Below are 20,972 nucleotides of genomic sequence, written 5' to 3'. Positions count from 1 at the left end.
TTTGGGCCTGCGGGGAGGGGTTGACTTTGAATACTGCGTCTTGATCTGCCAGATTCATTGACCTAACTATGATAGAGGAGCATAGAAACAAAATTCTCTGCCGAGTTGTTTGGTTTGATTGGTTTCTCATTAACCCTTCCTAGGTGAGCCGTCAACGGATAAGTAGGAATAGCATATTAGGCCATGTTCTTTGAACAATTAAAAAAAAAAACACATTTTAAGATAGGTATGCAATTGGTACTTAATTTTCTCTACTTACAATTGATAGATGAGAATTGTTTTTCACAATTGATAAGTTTTACCACTCAGGTGTGAGAGATGGGTTGTGCTTCTCATATAGGAAGGGTTTAGTGGATCGAGATATTGGTTGTGGTGTTGTATTACATCGGATGGATTCTGAATCTCATGGTTTGCAATCGCAATATCGGTTACGGTATCATTTATAGTCGTAATGTAACATATTTGGACGAATATCGATGTAAATGATCGATTTATGGAGGTATATAACGGTATCGAACCTTTAGAAAAGAGTTACGGTAAACTATGATTCCAATACTTATATGTATAAGAGTTTACATGTGTGTGAGTTGGAATTTGCCCAGTGTGTATAACATCACACCGATCAAATCCCAACTCTTATATTATTATTATTATTATAAGAGATTGAGACATAACCTCATTTTTTTATTTTTTTATTTTCAGATTGAGACATAACGTAATTGACTAATTCTATACCATTCCAACTTTATAAAAAAATTAAAAAATAAATAAAATTGACCAATCTCTCAATGTAAATTAACTAAGAAAGTTTTACAAATAAGGGGAGAGACATCAAACAACCATGTAAAAAATTTATGTAAGTATATTAATTACTACTATATTTAACATGATTAGGGAGGAATGGTAACTCAAACAAATGAACAAATAATATATGTTAATAAATGGTGTCATCTTCTTAGAAACTTCAAGGAGACAAGTGGAAAATTTTTGTTTTTTTATTTGATTTCATTTTCAATATGGTCCCCAGTTGTATCTACGGTTGGTGAAAGTTGACAAAATTACGACTTCCAAGTAGATAGACTCGAAGCTTCAACATGGCTTCTTCTTCCTTGACACAGTCTCACACAGTTATACTCTTAATGTCATGCAAGTTGAAGGAAACAATGATGAATTTTTTTTTTTTTTTTTTTTTTTTTTTGGGCAAAGACAACAAGACAAGAAACCTAAACTTCACAACACAACACTCCACACCCTCCATAACAAAAGGCACAATGGAAGAGGGAAGAGTAGGCAGAAAGTGATCCAATCCAAGCCCAGGACGTGAAAGAACAGCTAAAGCATGAGCCACCCGATTACCTTGGCACCAAACATGAGACAAGGTAGCAGAAGAAAATCTTTGAAGATCTCGGGCAATATCAAAACAAATAGACGCAATTTTCGCTAAACAAGATTTGCCATTCAACACCCCATCTACAACAACTTTAGCATCCGATTCAAACCATAAACAAGAAAATCCTAAAGCAAAAGCACAAAGGACAGCACGCTGACAAACCACAGCTTCCGCCTGCAACGAAGAAGAAGCGGAAAACGGACAAAAAACAACTGCTTGAATTACTGCCCCTCTAAAATCACGAAAAACAACTCCGCCGCCCCCCAATAACGACTGCCGACAAAAGGAAGCATCAAAATTACATTTGACAGTTCCAGGTGGGGGAGCACACCAAGACGCGACTGAAGGACTTGCTGTCCTAGAAGTAAAGATGAGCTAAGAGACCGAGCATCTTTGAATTCCCAAAAACTAACAACTGCTTTTTGAACTACAAACTCCGGCTCCCATAAAATCCCATCAAAAACTAACCGATTCCTTGCCTTCCAAATACCCCAAGCACAAAAAGAAATCAAACTAAGAATATCCGCAAAGTCCGAAGAAATCATAGCCTAATGCATAAGAAAACTCCAACCAACCCTAAAGGAAGAAAAAGAAATACCTGAAAAATCAATACACAGTGGAGAAAGTTTCCACACCTGTTAGAATGAGGGCAAGAAAAAATAAGATGCACAACAGTTTCGTCCTACAAATTGCAACGAGGACAAATAGACGAGCCAGTACACCCGCGAGACAATAAAGCCACACGAACTGGCAAAGCATAAAAATAACATATCCAAAGAAAATGTTGCACCTTAGATAGCGAACGACACCGTCAAATAGAGGACCAATCAATAGAATGAACTGGAGGTCCTGAAAAAGGAGACATTGACACAACCAACCTATAAGCAGACCGCACGAAAAATTTACCCCGACCTCTCCGGAGCCCAAATAATAACATCGGGTTTATCCCAACGACTTATATGAATTTTAAGAATTTCCTGCACCGTAAGAGGAGGAAATAACTGAGCAAAACATCCACTTTCCAAGAAGATATAGCAGGGTCAATCAACCCCGCCACGTAAGAGAATGGAACAAGATCCTGAAGTGGTGAAAGTTTCTGATCCATCATAAGGACCAATGATCATCCCAAATATACGTAGAAGTGCCATTCCCAATCAATGATCGTAAGCCCTGCCGCAATAAAGACTAGGAAGACCAAACACTACGCCAGCCCCTAAAGAAGCATCCAAGAAAGACGAATTTGGAAAATACTTAGCCTTCAGAAGCTGATACAACAAACTTTGCTTCTAAACCTGAAAATGCCAAACATGCTTCGCCGAAAGCGCTAAATTAAAAGCCTCGAGATCGCGAAATCCAAGACCACCCAAGTTCTTACTCCAGCAAAGAAGATCCCAATTAACCTAATGAATTGCCCGATTTTTATCCTTATTACACCACCAAAAGGAGCGAATATGTTTCATCAATCTTGACACAGAGTAGTGGGAAACTTAAAAGAAGACATAACATAAGTAGGTAAAGCACTCAAAACCGCCTTAATCAACACTTCTTTCCCACCCGTAGACAAAGACTTGGTTTTCCAACAAGATAACCAATCCTGAATTTTAGTCAGTAAAAACTGAAACACGTCCCTTTTGGATCTACCCAAAATAGCTGGAACACCAAGATACCGACCCTGCAGCCCCTGATTGTGCAAACCTAGAGATCGACAAATAAAATGGCGATCAAAACCTGTGGTATTAGGTGAGAAAAAAATTAGAAGATTTAGAGAAATTGACTTGTTGCCACTGATCAATGTTGATCAGTCTCTCTTTTATTCCATCCTTATCACATCCTCATTACAAATTGGGAAGACCAGTCTTTATCTTTCCTCCTCAAAGTATTTTAGTTATGGTGTGATAAGAAGTGCCATATATATATATATATATTCACTTTGACCCAAAAAAAAAAAAAATCATTGTCTTAAAATTGAAATTAAAATAAAAAAAATTAATTCAAAATATAAAGCATACAAACGAAATTATCCAAAAATAAAAATCACTTGAATCAGCTTATTGAATTGTAATTCAAACATGGGGTTAAACAATCTGTCACCAACTAAACCACATATTTTTTTGAATTTTGTTTATTGTGCGTGCGCGTGTTTATATATAGGGCTAAAATTATAAAAACTTTTCTCAAATTATTAAAAACTATTCATTAATTTTCTTAACTAAAGAAATTATCATATCAGTCCTTCTCCAGTTTAATACCCTCTAAAAATAACAGGATCGTGTCACGTGAAAATCACATGCAAGAATTGCATCATTGACCAAAATATCCTTATAATTTGTAATGACAAAATTATCTTTCTCACACTATATTTGAGTGTAATAAAATATTAATATATTATCAAAGACATTATTATCATTTCGAAATAATTTAATGATTCCGTCACAAAAATAAGGCAATGTCATAATTTTTGCTAGTTCGGAGTTGTTTAATAATTGAAGAGTTATATGACCATTTTGAAAACAAAATAAAAATTTATATGACCATTCTGGAAACAAAATGAAAATTTTACTGTATGATTTTAACTTATATAATCAATTCATCTGAAATTCGCATGTCACCAATGTGCCGCTTAGGCATCTGCGTTCGACATGCCGTTAATGATGGTTGGACTAGGAATTAGATTATCTTCATTTATTAATTAGTCTTTCATGTGGATTATGAATTAATTGTGCCATTCTAACGTGAGAATTAGGTGTCATCATTAGTTGTTGTCACGTTATCCTAAATTAAGACTTTCTTAGTAGTTTTTCTTGACTTCAACCAGCTCTTCACTATTTAAATTAGGTCTACAACTTGGGCAAGTTGAATGGACTTGGCATTCATCTCGGGTTAGACCCATATAGAAATTCTTTAGCCCAAGCTAAGCCCGAGCTGCCCCTACATAACTAGTCCAAGGTCGCCTCAGAATAATTTGTGTGTAAAAAATAAATCAATTTATGATTCACCCATGACTTGAACAAGTATAAATCCAAAACACACTACCAATTTAGCTGTCACACTCCTGTAATGTAAGTATAGTTATAAGAGGGGTGTTAAACACAGTCGCGGGCGCTATTGTGGAATCTCAATCGCAACTTTAGTTGTTGACACGTGTATTTTTTTTTCCCAATAATTAATTATACTATTTATCTGCCAACTTCCTTTTGGGGCTCTCGTTATGTATAATTACTATACTAGCCTCTTATCCTTAGAAAGAAATTGAGAAATCATTTGGGGAAATTCTCTCTTCAGAAACCTCCATGGTTCTATCTCACTCTAAAATTTTCTTTTTTACAAAATTCCATATCTAAATGTTTGAAGTTCTAACTCTAAAATTTTCCTTTTTACATAAGTCCATATCTATTTATTCAGTATTCTTTGTATTCAAAGTATTTCTCTGATTTTTCAAATTAAAAAATATATAAAAAAAAAAAATCAAGTAAAAAAGTACTATAATCTAGTTCTCTCTCTAAAATTTCTTTTTTTGAAGTTAAATGTTTGAAATTCAAATCTAATTTTTTCAGATCCGTATTCTCTGTTTTAAAGTATTCGGTTATTTTTCAGATAAAAAAAAAATCAGATGAAAAAAAGTATAATCTGGTTTTCTTGCATCTGTCCTTTTTTCTCTCTAAAAAAAACTAGCTTTCAGCTTCGATTCTCTTCAGATCTGATTTTTTCAGATTCATAGTCTCTGTATTCGATGTATAGCTCTGGTTTTTCAGATCCAAAAGAAAAAGAAAATGAAAAAAAAATCTATGAAAATTCAGATGAAACCTTGAATGATTTCTCAGTTTCTTTCTAAGGGTGAGAGGCTGCTATAGTAATTATACATAATGAGAGCTGTCAATAGCTAAAGTTGAGACTGAAATTCCACCGTCGCGCCCGCGACTGTGTTTAGTACCCCTCATAGTTATAAATATATACTCTCTCCGTCCCATAATAAAAGTGTCATGTATTGAGAACCGTGACTCACAAATTTAATCATTTGTCCAATTAAGTGAATTTGATAATGCAATTTAAATATCACTGAAAATGATAAACACCACTTAAAATGAGATAAAATTTTAATTGACAAAGTTATCACTTAATGCTGAATGATGATTTTTTTTAATAATATTTATCCTTTAATTACCACTTAATTCTTAAAATTTTCAATACTTAGGTGTTGTTTGATTATTCAATTCAGCACTTAATTCTAAATATATTAAGCACTGATCCAATTAAGTGCATTTAATAATGCACTTTGTATATCACTGAAAATGGTAAGCGTCACTTAAAACAGGATAAAATTTTAAGTGACAAAAACATCACTTATCACTGAATGTTGAACACAGGAAATTAAAAAAGATTTCAAAAAATATTTATTTTTTAATTACCACTTAAAAACTTCAACTCTTAAAATTTTCGGTACTTAATTTTCAGTTTTATCAAATAATACCTTAGTTTTCGTTATTTATTTCGAATTAATAATTTGTTTTCAAAATGTTATTTGTCTTTTTAATTTGAACAATTATTTTTGTTAATAAAATATTATTTTATGTTTTATTTTATCAAGTAATTGCCCCCTAAAATGAAATCCCAGCTCCTCCTGCTTCATGCATGAGTTTTTACCATATAACACTATTGCTTAACAAATTAAAATATAATAAATTACAATCACCTTCGTTAAAATTACACCTATATTCTTCTCTCTTATTTGAAGAAAAATTACACCCCCTCTCATACTTAGATATTTTTGTCCAGTACGCAATTATTGTTGGAAACGGGGACATTAAAAACATAAACTTTGGATGAGGTTTGGAATAAATTCCGCTAATAATTTTTTGTGGATCTCTAGATAAGCGCGTTTCTCTCCGCAAGGAGATGAACGTGGTATATTTACTTTCTTAAATTCGTTTCCGGGTGAATGAGAAATTAGCTCCAAAATATGGTGTTTTGATAAGCCTAAATGGGTATGCAAAATGTGGGAAGTATTTGTCCCACATGGAAAAAATGTTGAAAAAAATTGAAATTTAAATAAGCTGAGTTTAGGATTTGGGCTTGGGCTTGGGCCTAGTTGTAAAGTCCAAATTATTCTTTTTTGGAATTTTGGATTAGGCCTAATTTTGGGCTGGGCTTATTTAAATGGGTTTCACAAATGGGTGGGTTTTTTGGGTGGTTGGTTTTTTGAATTAAAAAAAACTACTTTTTAGTTTTTCTAAAAGGTTACACCTTTTAAATTAAAAAACCATATTTTAGTTTTTCGAAAGGATTACACTTTTTAAATTAAAAAACCACTTTTTAGTTTTTTCAAAGGGTTGCACCTTTTTCCGAACCATCATGACCCATGGTTGCACTCACTCAAAAAGGCACATTGCAATCTATTGGAATGAATGTGGTTATTGGTGAACAGACACCATGTGAACCATTGCAACCTATTGGAATAGATGTGTCTAGTGGTGAACAGACACTATGTGAACCATTGCAATGTGTCCAATAATGAAGAGATACACCCAATCCGAAAAGACATTTCTGTTTCTATAAATACTCCCCTTTGGATCATTTGCAATTCATTCATTTTCATTTTCTTCTATCTCCCTCTCTAGACTTGAACCCAACCCAAGTGGGTTCAAACCATAGGTTAATGGTTCGAGCCACTTAGACCCTAATCCAATTTCATCAAGCCATATTAAGATTGGTCCGAACCATTTGGTTCGGATTACACCAAATTTAGCATTTATATAGTATATAGATGCATTTTTGAGTCAAAGAGAGTATTACACGGAGGAGGTTCGCCGTATCCACGAGTTTGTAATGCTGCTACTGGTGGATGTAAATCTTTGTATCCTGGGAGATAGAAGCCACTGAGTCCGTTAGTACCATAGCGAGGCGAATCTGTCTTAAGGACATAGTATCCAATACTAGCCTCGGTCCAAGTTCATTCCTTGTATATTATTATTATTTTATTGCTTTATTTTGCATATTTAATTAAATATAGAGTTGTATATTTAATTAATGATTTCTTAGCATATTGTTAATTATCTCATGACATATTAGTATAAGGGTTGTTATATCTTAAAAGTCACATTAAGCATATATTTTTCCAACAATTATACAAAGACATCATTAAAAAAACAAAATTAAAATTTTAAATTACTAACGCAATATTAGAAAGTGATTTCTATATTTGGCGACATCAATTCCAAATTGAATTAAACTTCCTTCAATTTCAAATTTATGGCACTTCCAAACAAAACATAGAGTTTAATATTTTAAACAAAATAGAAGGTTAATACAATTATAAATTGTGATTTACTCGTTAAAATTATGTGTGAGTAAAAAGAGTAATGATACAAAAATTGATGAATAGAGCCGCGAGACTGCTTCTTCTCTTAAATGTTTATTTCAATAATTGTCACAACAAACCATACGAAATTCACATATAAAATTTTCGAAGGGAAAAATATACCGAGCATCTCATGGAGCGCTATGTGAACGTATTGTTTATTTAAAAATAAAAACAAATTAACTTTAACTAAGTCAAAAAAATATGTTATCCGATTATCTTTGCAATTTTTACCTTTTTTTTTTTTTTGCCCTTTTCTTAATTTTAAAAAATAAAAAATTATATATTTTGGATAAAACACCTTAAATATGTCAAAGAGTTGTAATTTGAATAACGTTAAGACTCTATTCGTTCCGATATAAAATATTCTTTTTAAATTTTTTTTAAGTAAAATATATTTTTTATTTTTACTTTGTTGTATTTGGTAAAGATTTACATCGAGTCTATTAGGCGGAATATGTAAAATAATTTGTCGAAAATGAATTAATAAGTTATTTTTATTAAATTTTAATATTTCTTTTTGATAAATATTTTACCATAACTAAACACAAAAACATTAAAAAATATATATATTTTCTGAAAAATATTTTACCTCCAAACACACCATACTTAAATGTTTAAGCAATTTCTACTGTTATTGGGGGATAATTTTGATGATTTATCTAAACAGTGACTAGAGTTCACTGACGTTATTGGGGGATAATTTTGATGATTTATCTAAACAGTGACTAGAGTTCACTGACCGGCGATGACTAACTGCAGCCGTCGATATTAAATACATTTCTGTATCGTTTTGTGGCCTCTTCGAACTCAAATCTGATCAAAAGGCGTTTACAATTCCACAGATCGAAGAAGGTGCAGTTACAGGTGCAGTTATCTTCCATGGAGTTTAGGTCAACAGATTCGTCGACATTCTTCGACAGAGATCGCCACATACACTTCCTAGAGATGATGTACAATCTCTTGCCGTCCGATTATCAGGGCCAAGAGATCAATCGCCTCACTCTCGCCTACTTCGCCATCTCTGGCCTCGACGTTCTCGGTGCCCTTGATCGCGTACGTATATATATATATATATATCTTTCAGTTTGTTTTCTCAGATTCAATTATAGCTATAACCCTAAATCCCCAATTTTGAGTCAAATTTGTAAAGTTTATTGGCTACTACGAAGATCTGGAATTGCGATTATGATGAAAAAAAAAAAACGAAAAAGAGAGTGCTTGAGCAGTTATATATATATATATAGGTTTGTTTTGTTAGATTCAATTATAGCCATAACTACCCTAAATCCCCAGTTTTGAGTCAAATTTATTGGCTTCTAAAGAGATCTGTTATTGCAATTGTGATGATAAAAAATAAAAAATGTTTGAGCCGTTAACTATATTCATTTTTTCTTTCTATATTGTTATATATATATATATATAGCAATGAGACATGAAACACACTCGTCGTTATGGCAATTCTTTTGTTAATGTGTCATGGTTTTTATTTTTTTTTATTTTTTTCATACCTTGTATAGATTTGTTACATTGCCATGCCAAGCTCCAATGTCATTACGGCGATTCTTTTGTTAATGAGTCATGGTTTTTATTTTTTATTTTTCATACCTTGTGTAGATTTGTTACATTGTCATCTTAAACCAAGAGCAAAGCTTCAGTAAGTATGTTATCTTATGCAGATGCGATTTTTTTTTTTTTTTTTTTGACTAAAAATACGTGTTAAAGGGGGAATTCGATTTAAGTTTAAATTAACAACTCATCATGACGTGAACTCCTGTGCCTCATAGATTTTTGGTGTAACTTTGTCATGCCAATAGTGGAACTTCAATAAGTGTGCTATCTGTTTTGTGCACTTGGCAAAATAGTAAACGGTTTTTGACAAAGAAAAAATAATAATAAGAAGAAGAAAACCTTGTATTGTTTGAACAGCCTCTTAGATTGGACCTGACATTAACCAAGGTTCAATTACTTATAGTCATGGCTGGTGGTGATATCTCCATGAGTGTTTCCTTTTCTCAACAATGTGTCTGATTCTACTCATTTGTTAGGTTGACAAGGAAGGGATCATTAGTTGGGTTTTATCATTTCAAGCTCATCCAAGGAATGAGGCTGAACTGAACAATGGTACGGGATTCTTGCTAAAAAAATGTGAGATCTTAGTCTTGATTTCAAGTATTATGCTTGGGATGATACTAATTCGTTATATGGGCTATTTGATTTCTGCAGGACAATTCTATGGGTTCCATGGTTCAAGAAGTTCTCAATTTCAATCCAGTGATAATGCGGTATGACAAGATGCTATGACCCGAGTTTCGTATTTAAAGTAATGGTTGTTTGGATCAATTGACTTAGACTGGAAAGCTTATAACTTCATGTATTTTCCTGATTGTTTCATGTCCTAATATATTTGTTCCTGCTTTTAGGTTTGGATTCCAAATGGAAGTCACCTGGCAAGCACATACTGTGCACTAGCCATATTAAAGACTATTGGCTATGACCTGTCACTAATAGACTCGGAATCAATTTTGAAATCAATGAAAAACCTTCAGCAGCCTGATGGGAGGTAAGTTTGCTTTCTGCTTGACAATTCTTGTTCTTGGATCACTGGCTCTTCATGAATTTAATTTTTTGGAAATTCCTTACAAGAGTGATGATTTATTTTCTCCTAATAATAACCTAGCCATATCTAAATAAACTATAAAACAAGATGTGCTACTATTTTTGCATCTCCTACAGCATATGATACACATACTAACAAAGAGGGTAAAAAACTTACTGCAACCAAGGTATAAAACTGAAAGACTTGAAAGGACTAATAAAATTTGTAAGAACAATGAATCCTGGCAACTCCAAACAATCTCCCTCAGATTAATAAGTTAAAAGAAAAAGAAAGAGAATTTTTTTTTTATCAACTTAACAATGCAAAGTTCCTTATTCTCAGTTTCATATTCTTCTCCAACATAAGCACCAGAAACTGCAATGCGGTACGGTTCTCCAATGGCAGTCATTTCCTATTACTGGTTTGAATTGCCAACTTCGAAACTAATTGCAGGATCACCATCTCACTCCTAAAAGGGAGGATCTAATTTTGCAGAACACTCTAGCCTATCATTTCATACCGTGAAACATAGCAAGCTGTATAGCACCTTATACCATGAAGCATAAGTATGTCTATTCCATCTATCCCTTGTGCTCTTACGGTGTCAACTCCTCAATTCCTCCCTTCCTATTGAAGATCGATGTATAGACAACACATTTTTGTCTATATATGAGCTATCACTTTCAACTTTTACCTTGTTCTCACACCAAAATTACATTCAACATAATCAGTGTCTTGCTTATTATACAAATTAGGATTCTAGTTGGTTTGCAAATTAACAATTAATACCCATGACCTATTCATTCTTGCAAACGTATCACAAGCTCTCCTTCTCTGTGACTTCTGTCATTTCATTATTGATGAGACACATAGCGATGGAGTTCAGTGCTGCGTACCTTGCTTCAAGTATAATGAGATTAAAAAGCAACTTCCTCTCTGATTTATCTCCACTTGGTTACTGTTTCACTATACGTGTCCTCAATTACATCAACATCTTATTTGACATTCCTTTCCATCTCACCGTAAATCTGACATAGTTTTTATATAATTACTGTGTAAGTTTCGGTTTCTTTTTAGTAGTTAATAAAGACCTTACGGAGGTACTTTTCCTCAATCTGCTTCTTCAGTTTTCAAAATAGACCACTTCATTTGTTGACCACCCTTTCATGAGGTCAAACTGATTCTCTTAGCTTAACATTTTTCTGTTTGTCACAGTTTTATGCCCACCCATACTGGGGCAGAGACAGATCTCCGTTTCGTGTATTGTGCATGTAAGAAGAAATATGTTACCATTAGGTTGTTTTAAGTTTGAATTTTTGTTTGATGAAAAATCACTATAGCTATTTATGTCATCAGCTGCAATATGTTTTATGTTGGACAATTGGAGTGGCATGGACACGGAGAAAGCAAAGGAATACATATTAAATTGCCAGGTTTTAAAGCATTAGCTCTGCCCTTTATCTGTTTTCCCTGTACCGTCTTTCCTCTCTAATGATACATCTTTCTATCCTTCATAAGTATACTTCTGGCTATAGTGGTTGTCATACATACTTAAAAGTAGCAGTGTTTTTGCAGTCATATGATGGTGGCTTTGGGTTGATTCCTAGTTCAGAATCTCATGGTGAGTGGTTACAAATTCTATACCTTTTTTTCAATCAGTTTATTCTCTGTTATTCACATTTAGGGTATCCAACCAGTCATTTGCAACAGTGTTTGCCTTTATTATTCTTTTTATTTAATATTATAGCTTCATAGTAATATTCACAATTTGTTTGGTTGGTAGATGCATGCATAGAAAAATATTTGGCTGTCGGAAGCCATAATGATTAAACTTTGTTTTTATCTTTTCTTAATAAATTAACTTAAATGAAGTTGAATGGAAGAAGCTGATGGTTAAGTAAATTTGTCTATCAATGTTATAGTCGGCGCATTATTTCGGATTGTAACTTTACCTAGGAACATTTGATTTATTTGCTTGTCTGTAGCTTGGGAACAGTTATTATAGGGATTAAGGGCAACAATTTTCTCATATGGCATTTATTACACACATTACATTATTTTAACAACCAGGGTTTCTGTTTACTCATCCTCAATAATTTTCTCGTACTTTCCTCTTGTCCTATCATTATCATCACAAAGAAATTTATTAGCACAAACAGAAGACAACTTCACTTAAAGTGGACCATTTTGCCAATCCCATATTATCTCATTAACCGTGTGTTTCTTGTTCCTTCTACAGTTGTATTTTTGTCAGAAGATAATAAACATGTAGACACTCTAATCTGACCCTAAAAGTGGCCTCTTCTGTTCCTCTTGGCTATCCCCAAACTCAAGTAGTACTGTAATTCATTTAGAGAGGCTAGTTGGGTAGTGAGTGGGGTTTCAATTCCCATATGACGTGTGAGGTATTTGACAGACATCTGACGTAAATTTGCCAAATCATTTATTACCTTCTTTTGTTTTCTTCCCAAGAAGTTCTTCAGCAAGAACTGTTGGTGTATTTGTTTGAACAAGTGTTTTCATTTTTCGTTACTAAAAAGGAAAAAGAATCTACATGAATCACCTCCTTCTTATATTTTTATCTGTTTCAAAGTTGGATTATCTCATAATACTCATGGAAGGTATTTGTTTTAGTGGCACAGGTGGTGCAACTTACTGTGCTGTTGCATCTCTCCGATTGATGGGATTCATTGAGGACGATCTATTATCTAAAAGTGCATCCTCTGGCATCATAAATGTGCCACTGCTTCTGGAGTGGACCTTGCAGGTTATTTTCTCATTCAATCAGCAGAAGATAATGACTTTACCCTGATGCCTCGATGACTCTTCTTTTAAATAGCAAATAGACAGAAAGGCCATTCAGAGCCCAACAACAACAAATGAGTAAATGCTCATGAAAAATGATTGATATAATTCTGGTAGTCTAGGTGTTTTATTTGCTCTGAGAGTAACTTCACTCCATGTTTTTTTTCCGTGTTTTAGAGGCAGGCAGCTGATGGTGGATTTCAGGGTAGATCCAATAAGTGTAGTGACACCTGTTATGCCTTTTGGTAAGTTCAAGAGCACCTTCAGGAGTTCTATGGGCCTACATTTCTTGTGGCTTGACTAAGCAATGTGCTTTTATAGGATCGGAGGAGTTTTGAAGATCTTAGGCGGCCACAAATTGGTAAACGAGAAAGCTTTACGCAGATTCTTGTTAACCTGCCAGTCCCAGGTACTGCTACCTCTCCTTTCTCTTTTAGTGGGTACCTGTTCATCCCATTTATACAGTTAAACTAATTATGATGGTCAAGTTTTCCATCATATGGACTGCGATATAGTGGATTTTATACCGTGTGAAATTCCTAGTGGTATTGGGGTTACTTCCATCCAAAGTCCTCTCTCTCTCACACAAACACAAACGTGTGCTAATCAAAAAATTTCATATTGTGGACTCTTCGGATAGTCCATTGTGCCCAACTCTAATACGGATAATTATAGTTGTCATCTGTTTATTGGATCACTTGCATGCTTTATATGGTTGTCTAGAAGACTAACCTTAAAAATATATAAATTTTCCTATTAAATGAATCGATGGTGAACTAGCTTTTCTTTTTATATATTGAATGATTACAAGAATCCAAAAAATGTATGAAAAGAAGTTCCGATATAAACGTTGAAACCCTCTACTTCATGTAAATCTGTCTCATGTTTTTAAGATATTGTTGATAACGTTTTACCAACATTTTCTCCAAACAATATTTTATATCTTCCTTGATGTAACTTTTGAGCTTCTGATTCTCATTCCTCCTATTTGTTCCCATGCCAGTATGGTGGTTTCAGTAAATTCCCAGGGCAGCTACCGGATATTTACCACTCCTACTATGGATTTTCTGCATTTAGTCTTTTAGAAGAACCTGGCCTGAACCCAATCCGTGTTGAATTGGGAATGACATACGTTGCTGCCCCTGGACCTTGATTCAAGTGTTCTTCATGCTCGCTCTTTTACTGTCATCTGATCCGGCCTCACTAGCATGCCAATTAGATTGCAGTGTGTTTCAGAGAAAATATCATCAGAGATATAAATTATTTTGCCTTTTTCATTCATTGTATGTTCTCAGTTGAGAAAGAATGTAATCTAAAATGCTCGGTCTGTTTATTTTTTTAGCTAGGCTCGGGCTCTACTTCGTCTTGAGACAAGTTCAAAATTGAATAGGGACTGTTCGCGTGTTTGTTACTCGACTTGGTCTGCCATGTCTATGTTGTGTTTATTTATGAGTAAGGGGGTGGGAAACATTTTGAATTACACATTTTTCATGTTTAAACTTGACTAGTTTTACAAACTGAGTTCATTGTTGAGCTCATGAACTCAATCGTTCAGTGAATGAATGAATATAAGTCCTTTAACAAGTCGAGTTCAAATTTTCAAATTGTTAATTTCATATGTAATACAGTGGAGATCAAAACAAAATCAGGCTATGATATTTGGAAGATTAATGCTTTCATCAACAAGCCTCGTTTCAACCCAAGCGGGGATGGGCTTGAGACACCAAACTCTTGAGTTGAAGTTGACCTATAAGTTCAACTCACAAAATCATATATGATCTTGAAATGTGTTGTGTGATGATGAGATATCAAAATGAGTGTCTTTGTTTTGCTTGTTGGCTTTTCAAGCATAGTGATGTTGAACAGTAGATTCACCGGTATTAAAATATGAAAAATAGGTGAGGAAAAAAAAGTGATTCTTTCTTTCGGCCAATGCACGCATGAGATATGGTCACGGGCAAGCAATTAATTGCTTTAATTGTAGTGTAGGAAAACTTCCAAAAGCATCAACCTGCCCACAAAACCATCACCCATTCTTTTTCTCCTTTTGTCGTTTGTAAAAATAGTACCTCCTCTCGTATTAAAATTTGTACGGGACAATACAGATTCTTTTTTCCTTTCAGTAGGGTTAATCACGATGTTTGTACATTTGCGTCAATTTGCTTCATCCTGACCTGAAAGTATAGGTTCGAACAGAGGAGGTATTGCTCCATCGCGAGTATACGGCACATTAAAGTTTCTCCAAACTTTAAACTAAGAGGAGTTTCGTGCACTATATTAAATTTTTTTTTAATCAATCTTGTTTGTAGGTTAATAATCAATGGTCACAATCCGTTTGGGGATCTTCCCATGGGTGCATATAGTGGTGGTAAAATAGGTCATGACCTACCAATCCGTTTATCTTTATCCGCTTTAAATGAATATGAGTGAATCATTTTAAGATATGACTCAAAATGGGTGATTCATATTCAACTCATTTTTGTAGATGATTAAACAGGTTGAATATAGGTCACTCATTTTAAATCATGTTTCACCCATTATATAAGAAACTTGATTTCGCATCCTCTATTTGACTCAAATTCACATCTTCTTCCTTTTTAAAATTCTCTCACATGATTTCAAATTCTCTCACTCTCCCATTCTCTCTCTAAGATTCTCTTGCATCATCCTCTTTCTCTTTCTAATATTCTTTGCAGTATTATAGTATTATTTTGTTACATCCACAACACATTGTATCGTGTATTATAAGTGCTCTGCTTTCCTACTTAAGGGATTCCATGGAAAGGTGTGTTAGAGCTGCATCAATATTCTTAGTTTATCTACTGCACCAAAAAAAACTATAATAAAATAAATAAATAAATCTAAAATAAAATAATATTTACCTTCATGCATGTCTAATCATAAAATAATATAATATAAATTAAAAGAATTTGTTAAATAAATTGGAAGATTCACAATAATCCATATTTTTTTTACAAGCTTTTATCCATATAAAATCAAGAACTATAATAATGAAATTATCTAAAATAATAATCTATTAGCGGGTCATGACGGATTGATCTAGTCTATTTTGACCCAACTCATATTTAACTCGTTACAAACGGTTTGAATATAGGTCATAACTCATATTTGACCTGCTCATATTCAACCCTGCCCAAACCCGACCTAACCCGACCGTTTGCCACCCCTAAGTGCATATTATAGGATTGAACCATGTACATTCAAGACAGGATTACAGTACCATGAATTAGCAAGAAATGTTAGGTTAGAATATTGAACTCATTCTGGAGCATTAGGTTAGAATCTTGAACTCTTTCTAGAGCATTCAAACGTAATAACCAGGAACACTATCAAGAAATCAACAGAAAAATAAGAAATCAATCTAAAAATAAACACACCACACCCAAAGAATACAAATATTTACGTGATTCGGCGTAAGCTTACATGAAGATAAAACAAACAATTTTACCATGTCAAAAAATAAGATGTTATAAGTTTCAGTTCCCAAACTCTCAGTCTCTATCTCTCTAACACTCTCCAACATTGACCATCAATGTTGCCTCACAGCACATCCCAAACCCTAAATGCCTTGTATTTTGGGCTACAAGAGTTTAGCACGCAAAAAGCTCATTTTTCCGGTCAAAACTTAAACACAACCTGAATCAAAATTCCGATCACACCATCACATTATCCTCCTTGTGGTATTACATATGTATACGTATGCAAAACATTGTGTACATATATTGTACTCTGTACAAAACAATTGGGTAAACAAAAACAAAAAACCTTGTGGTCCTAAAATATTACAGTGCTATAGACAGACGCATCTGTACTAATATCACTCACATGAATGATTACAGGTATCAGACAACTCAGCGACATGGAGATTGAATAAAACAAACCACCTCACAGGTCCCCGCACTATCACCAGTGTCAGACCATCTCTCACCATCATATTGCCCAATTTGCACAGAATTCTGTCTCCCCATTTAAAATTCAAGTTCCATTACAACATTAGGGTTTTGCAAATCAACGATCACATTCATCCCAAACACCCCTAACTAAATTATGAATAAAAAAAAAATTAAAAATAAAAAAAAACCCAAATCTCAAAAATAGAAAATTTCTAAGGAAAAAAAAAAAATTCATTTGGGATTCCTGTTAGGTGGTACAGTGAAGAACTTGATTGATCTTTCTTTGTTCTAATTAGCAACAATTAGTGTGACAGAGGACCCCATTGAATTTGAAGGAGCTTCATCCATCATCTTTCTTCTATGAAGTTTGTCCTCAGCATCCCTCAAGAACTTGAACTTTGGTGGTGGTGATGACCTAATCCTATTGAACTCTGCATCACTTGATGACTCAAATTTGGGATGTTTGCATTTATGGTGACTGTGTGAACAATCCATGGGTGTGAGAGGTGGAGTGAAACAAGATGGTGAAGCAAGAGGCGTCAAGAATGGAGGAGTCTCCACTGTGAGGAGCAGATCACTCAAGCTCCTACTCTTGTTGTTGTCATCCTCGGATTCCAAATCTTCCTTTGTTTCTTCTTTGATGGTGAAGAGAAATCTTGGTGGGCCAGAGAGGCTTTGGAGCCTCATGAGCTCAGTGTCCTCTCCAAAGGGTTTGAACCAAAAGTCATGAGATTGTGATTCGTCATGGACATGGGTGTCTGTGATTGTTGTTGTTGCTGCAGAAGAGAGCTGTTGAGGGTCTAGAGCTGTGGAGGTTAAAGAAGATGGCTTTTTGCAGCAAAATGTGTACAAGAACTCTCTTTCAATGTCTCTGTTGGTGGTGGTGAGTCTCTTCTTCCACCATAGCAAGTAGTAGAGCTCACCAATTAGGGCTAATAAAAGACACCCAAAAACAAGACTCAAACCTAGCCCTACACCACTCAGAGATCTCATCTTTTTTTTTTGCATATGTATATCATCACAGAAAAAGAACACCACCAATGTGTGTGACCCCAAAATCAGTTAGTATACAATACAATACAATACTTCAGACCTTTTGGGACTCTCAGAGAAAAAAAAACCCCAGTGAAGAAACATTTTACTGGACACTTCTATTGAGTGGTCTCATTCATTTGTGAACAGAACAGAAGAGAAAACCCAAGAAGTGAAACTTTTGACTAGAGCTCAGAAATACCACTCTCTCTCAGCTTCCCTCTTTAACATAAGCACAATATATACCAAAAGTCTACATGCAATCTCACAAAACCCGAGTAAATCTGCTTCGCGTGGAGGGAATTATCTCTTCGTGTTATCAATTAATTATATCTTATTACAAAAGAAATAAATAAATTTTTATCATTATATATTTTTTCATCAGTTTTTGTAAAGGTTAATATCACAGTTATTGAGGTAAACACTTAAGATGAGGGAATTTATTCTTGTCTTGAATACACAATGAGTTATTTTTTAACTCTATTTATTAAGGTCTTACAAACACTTAAAAGATGAAAAAGAATCTATTTTTATCCTATACATAAGCTTTTTTTTTTTTTTTACTAGTAACAGAAGAAGACATGATACTTGAACACGGATATACCCGTTCAGAGAATTAGACGTTCTATTAATTAGGTAATGTTTTACGGACGAGTCCTTAATGAATTCATGAATAGCACAAACAATAAAAAATGAAAGAGTATGTTGTTAGACTGTATTAGGATTGGAAAAAAAAAAATTGGATATAGGTATCATTACACATGTAACACCATGTCATGGTCACAAAACCTAAAACAACTACCAAGCAAAAACAAAAAAAAAAAAATGACACCCCTTTTTATAAAAATCATATTCTTTAATCATGATGAATGATTATAAAGCTTTTGTAATCTTACTTTTTTTTTCACTTTAAATCACAAATAATAAGCCATCCAAATGTAATCTCATCTTACAGTGTCAAAATCAGAAACAAGAACCACAAAAATCTAAATTGGGTCTCTAAAAAGTTTAGATTTTTCAACCTTAAAAGCACTACTTATCTTTGGTTTTGTGCACGAAAAAACACTAGAGAAAGGGCAGAAAGTCGGCAAATCTTTTACTATTAGTTTATATGGGTCACAACCCTCGAGGGATGGTCACATGGGATCACAAAGAAAAGAAAGCGATGTGTCATTCAAATGTGTGATTATTATTATTGTTTATTTTTGGATGAATGTCCCAAACCCATTCGTTTTTTTTGTCAACACACTTAAAGTGATATGCTCGTGTGTGTGTGTGTGTGTATATATATATATATATATATATATATTTTTTGATATTATTATGAAATGCCTCAAATATAAATAGCAATATTTTTTTTACATTACTATCCCTACAAGCATCATGTAATGTATTAATTATCTTATAGTGGACCTTGCTAAGAAAGTTCAGTTTTTGTCTCCCTCCTAGCAAAGTGGGCCGAAAGATTCATAACAATTCAAGGCTAAGCCCAAAACAGTTTTTGCTTCCAAAACCAACAAGAAAAAGAAAGGACCCTACCCAACCCACATCAGTTTTGGACAAACCCAAAATGGGTTGAGGTTTTCAAGAGGAATTTCAGTCATCAGAGATAGTTATGTACAAACTTAATTCTTGACATTATTTTTACAAAATAATTTGTTGAACATACATTTCTTGGTCTCATACACCAACCAATAAACCTCTATGTATTAGAAGTAAATAGTGCCCAATGGGTCAATACGTGCAACATTTCTCGTAATCAACAACATTCAAGAGTTCAAAGTGATTAGCGGTTGGAAGCATGGCCGTATTTGGATTCGTTTCTTAAAATACAAGAGGAAGGCATGGCGGGAGAGCGACACGTGGGACAACTTGAATGGGAATATAGCCACATATCGATGCATGCCACGTGGTACGAGTGCATACACACGGGCAAGGTCCGTAACTCCTCACCCTCCTCAAAATCACACAAGCAAATCGCACACGTGCTATCTTCTCCCACAAGGCCCGTACCCTTCTGATGCTTATGGGCTGGGATGGGCTCTGCCACCGGATTCTCCACCGCGATCTGTATTTCTCCGAGTTCGGACACGATTATGGGCCGGTGTTGTGGGCCACCACGACCGCGCAGACAGCAGCAACAAGCGATTGCATAGTAGTATATAAAGGCAGCAAAAGCTATAACTCCAAGTGGAACAAGGAGATGTCGAAATTGGAATAGGAAAGAGATTCCATGGTTTGCCATGAAGAGATATCAGGAGGGTTGAAATGCCTAGAAGAGTTCATTTTAAACTATGTAGCTGTAACGGTAATTTCAAGATGAAATATTTGTCTCATTTGTGCAGGCTTGGAGCTTATTATAAAATTATAAGTACTGGAGGCCCATACGAGTGGTTGCATTCTAGGAGGGCCTAGGCCCATTTAGATTATAGTCCAGCCCAAAGTAACTATAGGTAAAGTTATGTATTTCATGGGTTGAAATTTGGGCCCAAATTCTTGCTTGGGAAATAAATGTGCTTCGTCTTGCTTGTTTGACTTTTGCACTCGAGATAATTTTTTTTTTTTTTTTTACCATATAAATTAAATTGCAAATATGATGGAAAAAACAAGTATGCTGCATTGTCAATATAATGTTATTGCAATATTATAAATCGACGTAACATGTTGTATTACGTAAATGTATTGTATAACTATTGTATAGATATTATATCTGTAACGTAATATGTTGCATCCTGATATTATATATTGTATTATTGGTTTAAAGTGTAGTACTAGAGAAAAAATACATGAGATAATCCGTTATGCAATCTATTGTCTAGAGGTGATTCCATCTTTTCTTTTGATCAATTTTTTTTTTTTTTTTTTCTTTTGATAAAT

The 20,972-nt window shown here is 34.2% G+C and overlaps 3 protein-coding genes across 3 annotated transcripts; 1 reads left to right on the top strand and 2 right to left on the bottom strand.

Annotated features, from left to right (window-relative positions):
• Positions 1-8,516: 8,516 nt before the first annotated feature.
• Positions 8,517-14,691, top strand: LOC132312043 (geranylgeranyl transferase type-1 subunit beta). The gene is made up of 11 exons (XM_059810260.1): positions 8,517-8,801; positions 9,794-9,869; positions 9,972-10,030; positions 10,169-10,308; positions 11,560-11,615; positions 11,701-11,777; positions 11,920-11,965; positions 12,987-13,111; positions 13,327-13,394; positions 13,471-13,558; positions 14,153-14,691. Exons 1-11 carry the CDS (start codon positions 8,628-8,630, stop codon positions 14,300-14,302), a joined length of 1,059 nt encoding a protein of 352 aa, XP_059666243.1. The 5' UTR covers positions 8,517-8,627; the 3' UTR covers positions 14,303-14,691.
• A 2,226-nt stretch (positions 14,692-16,917) lies between these two features.
• On the bottom strand, positions 16,918-18,332 carry LOC132312042 (uncharacterized). The gene has a single exon (XM_059810259.1). The coding sequence runs from the start codon at positions 18,069-18,071 to the stop codon at positions 17,352-17,354; it is 720 nt and encodes a 239-aa protein (XP_059666242.1). The 5' UTR covers positions 18,072-18,332; the 3' UTR covers positions 16,918-17,351.
• A 1,549-nt stretch (positions 18,333-19,881) lies between these two features.
• On the bottom strand, positions 19,882-20,340 carry LOC132314329 (RING-H2 finger protein ATL67-like). Its single transcript, XM_059813204.1, has one exon. The coding sequence runs from the start codon at positions 20,338-20,340 to the stop codon at positions 19,882-19,884; it is 459 nt and encodes a 152-aa protein (XP_059669187.1).
• Positions 20,341-20,972: the final 632 nt, after the last annotated feature.

This window comes from Cornus florida, unplaced genomic scaffold (assembly GCF_030987335.1).
Source record: "Cornus florida cultivar Cherokee Brave unplaced genomic scaffold, ASM3098733v1 CherokeeBrave_3.0.0_Hap2_Chr06, whole genome shotgun sequence".
Taxonomy (NCBI): Eukaryota; Viridiplantae; Streptophyta; class Magnoliopsida; order Cornales; family Cornaceae; genus Cornus; species Cornus florida.
Note: the sequence above shows the minus strand (reverse complement) of the source record. Positions and strands in the feature narration are given on the sequence as shown.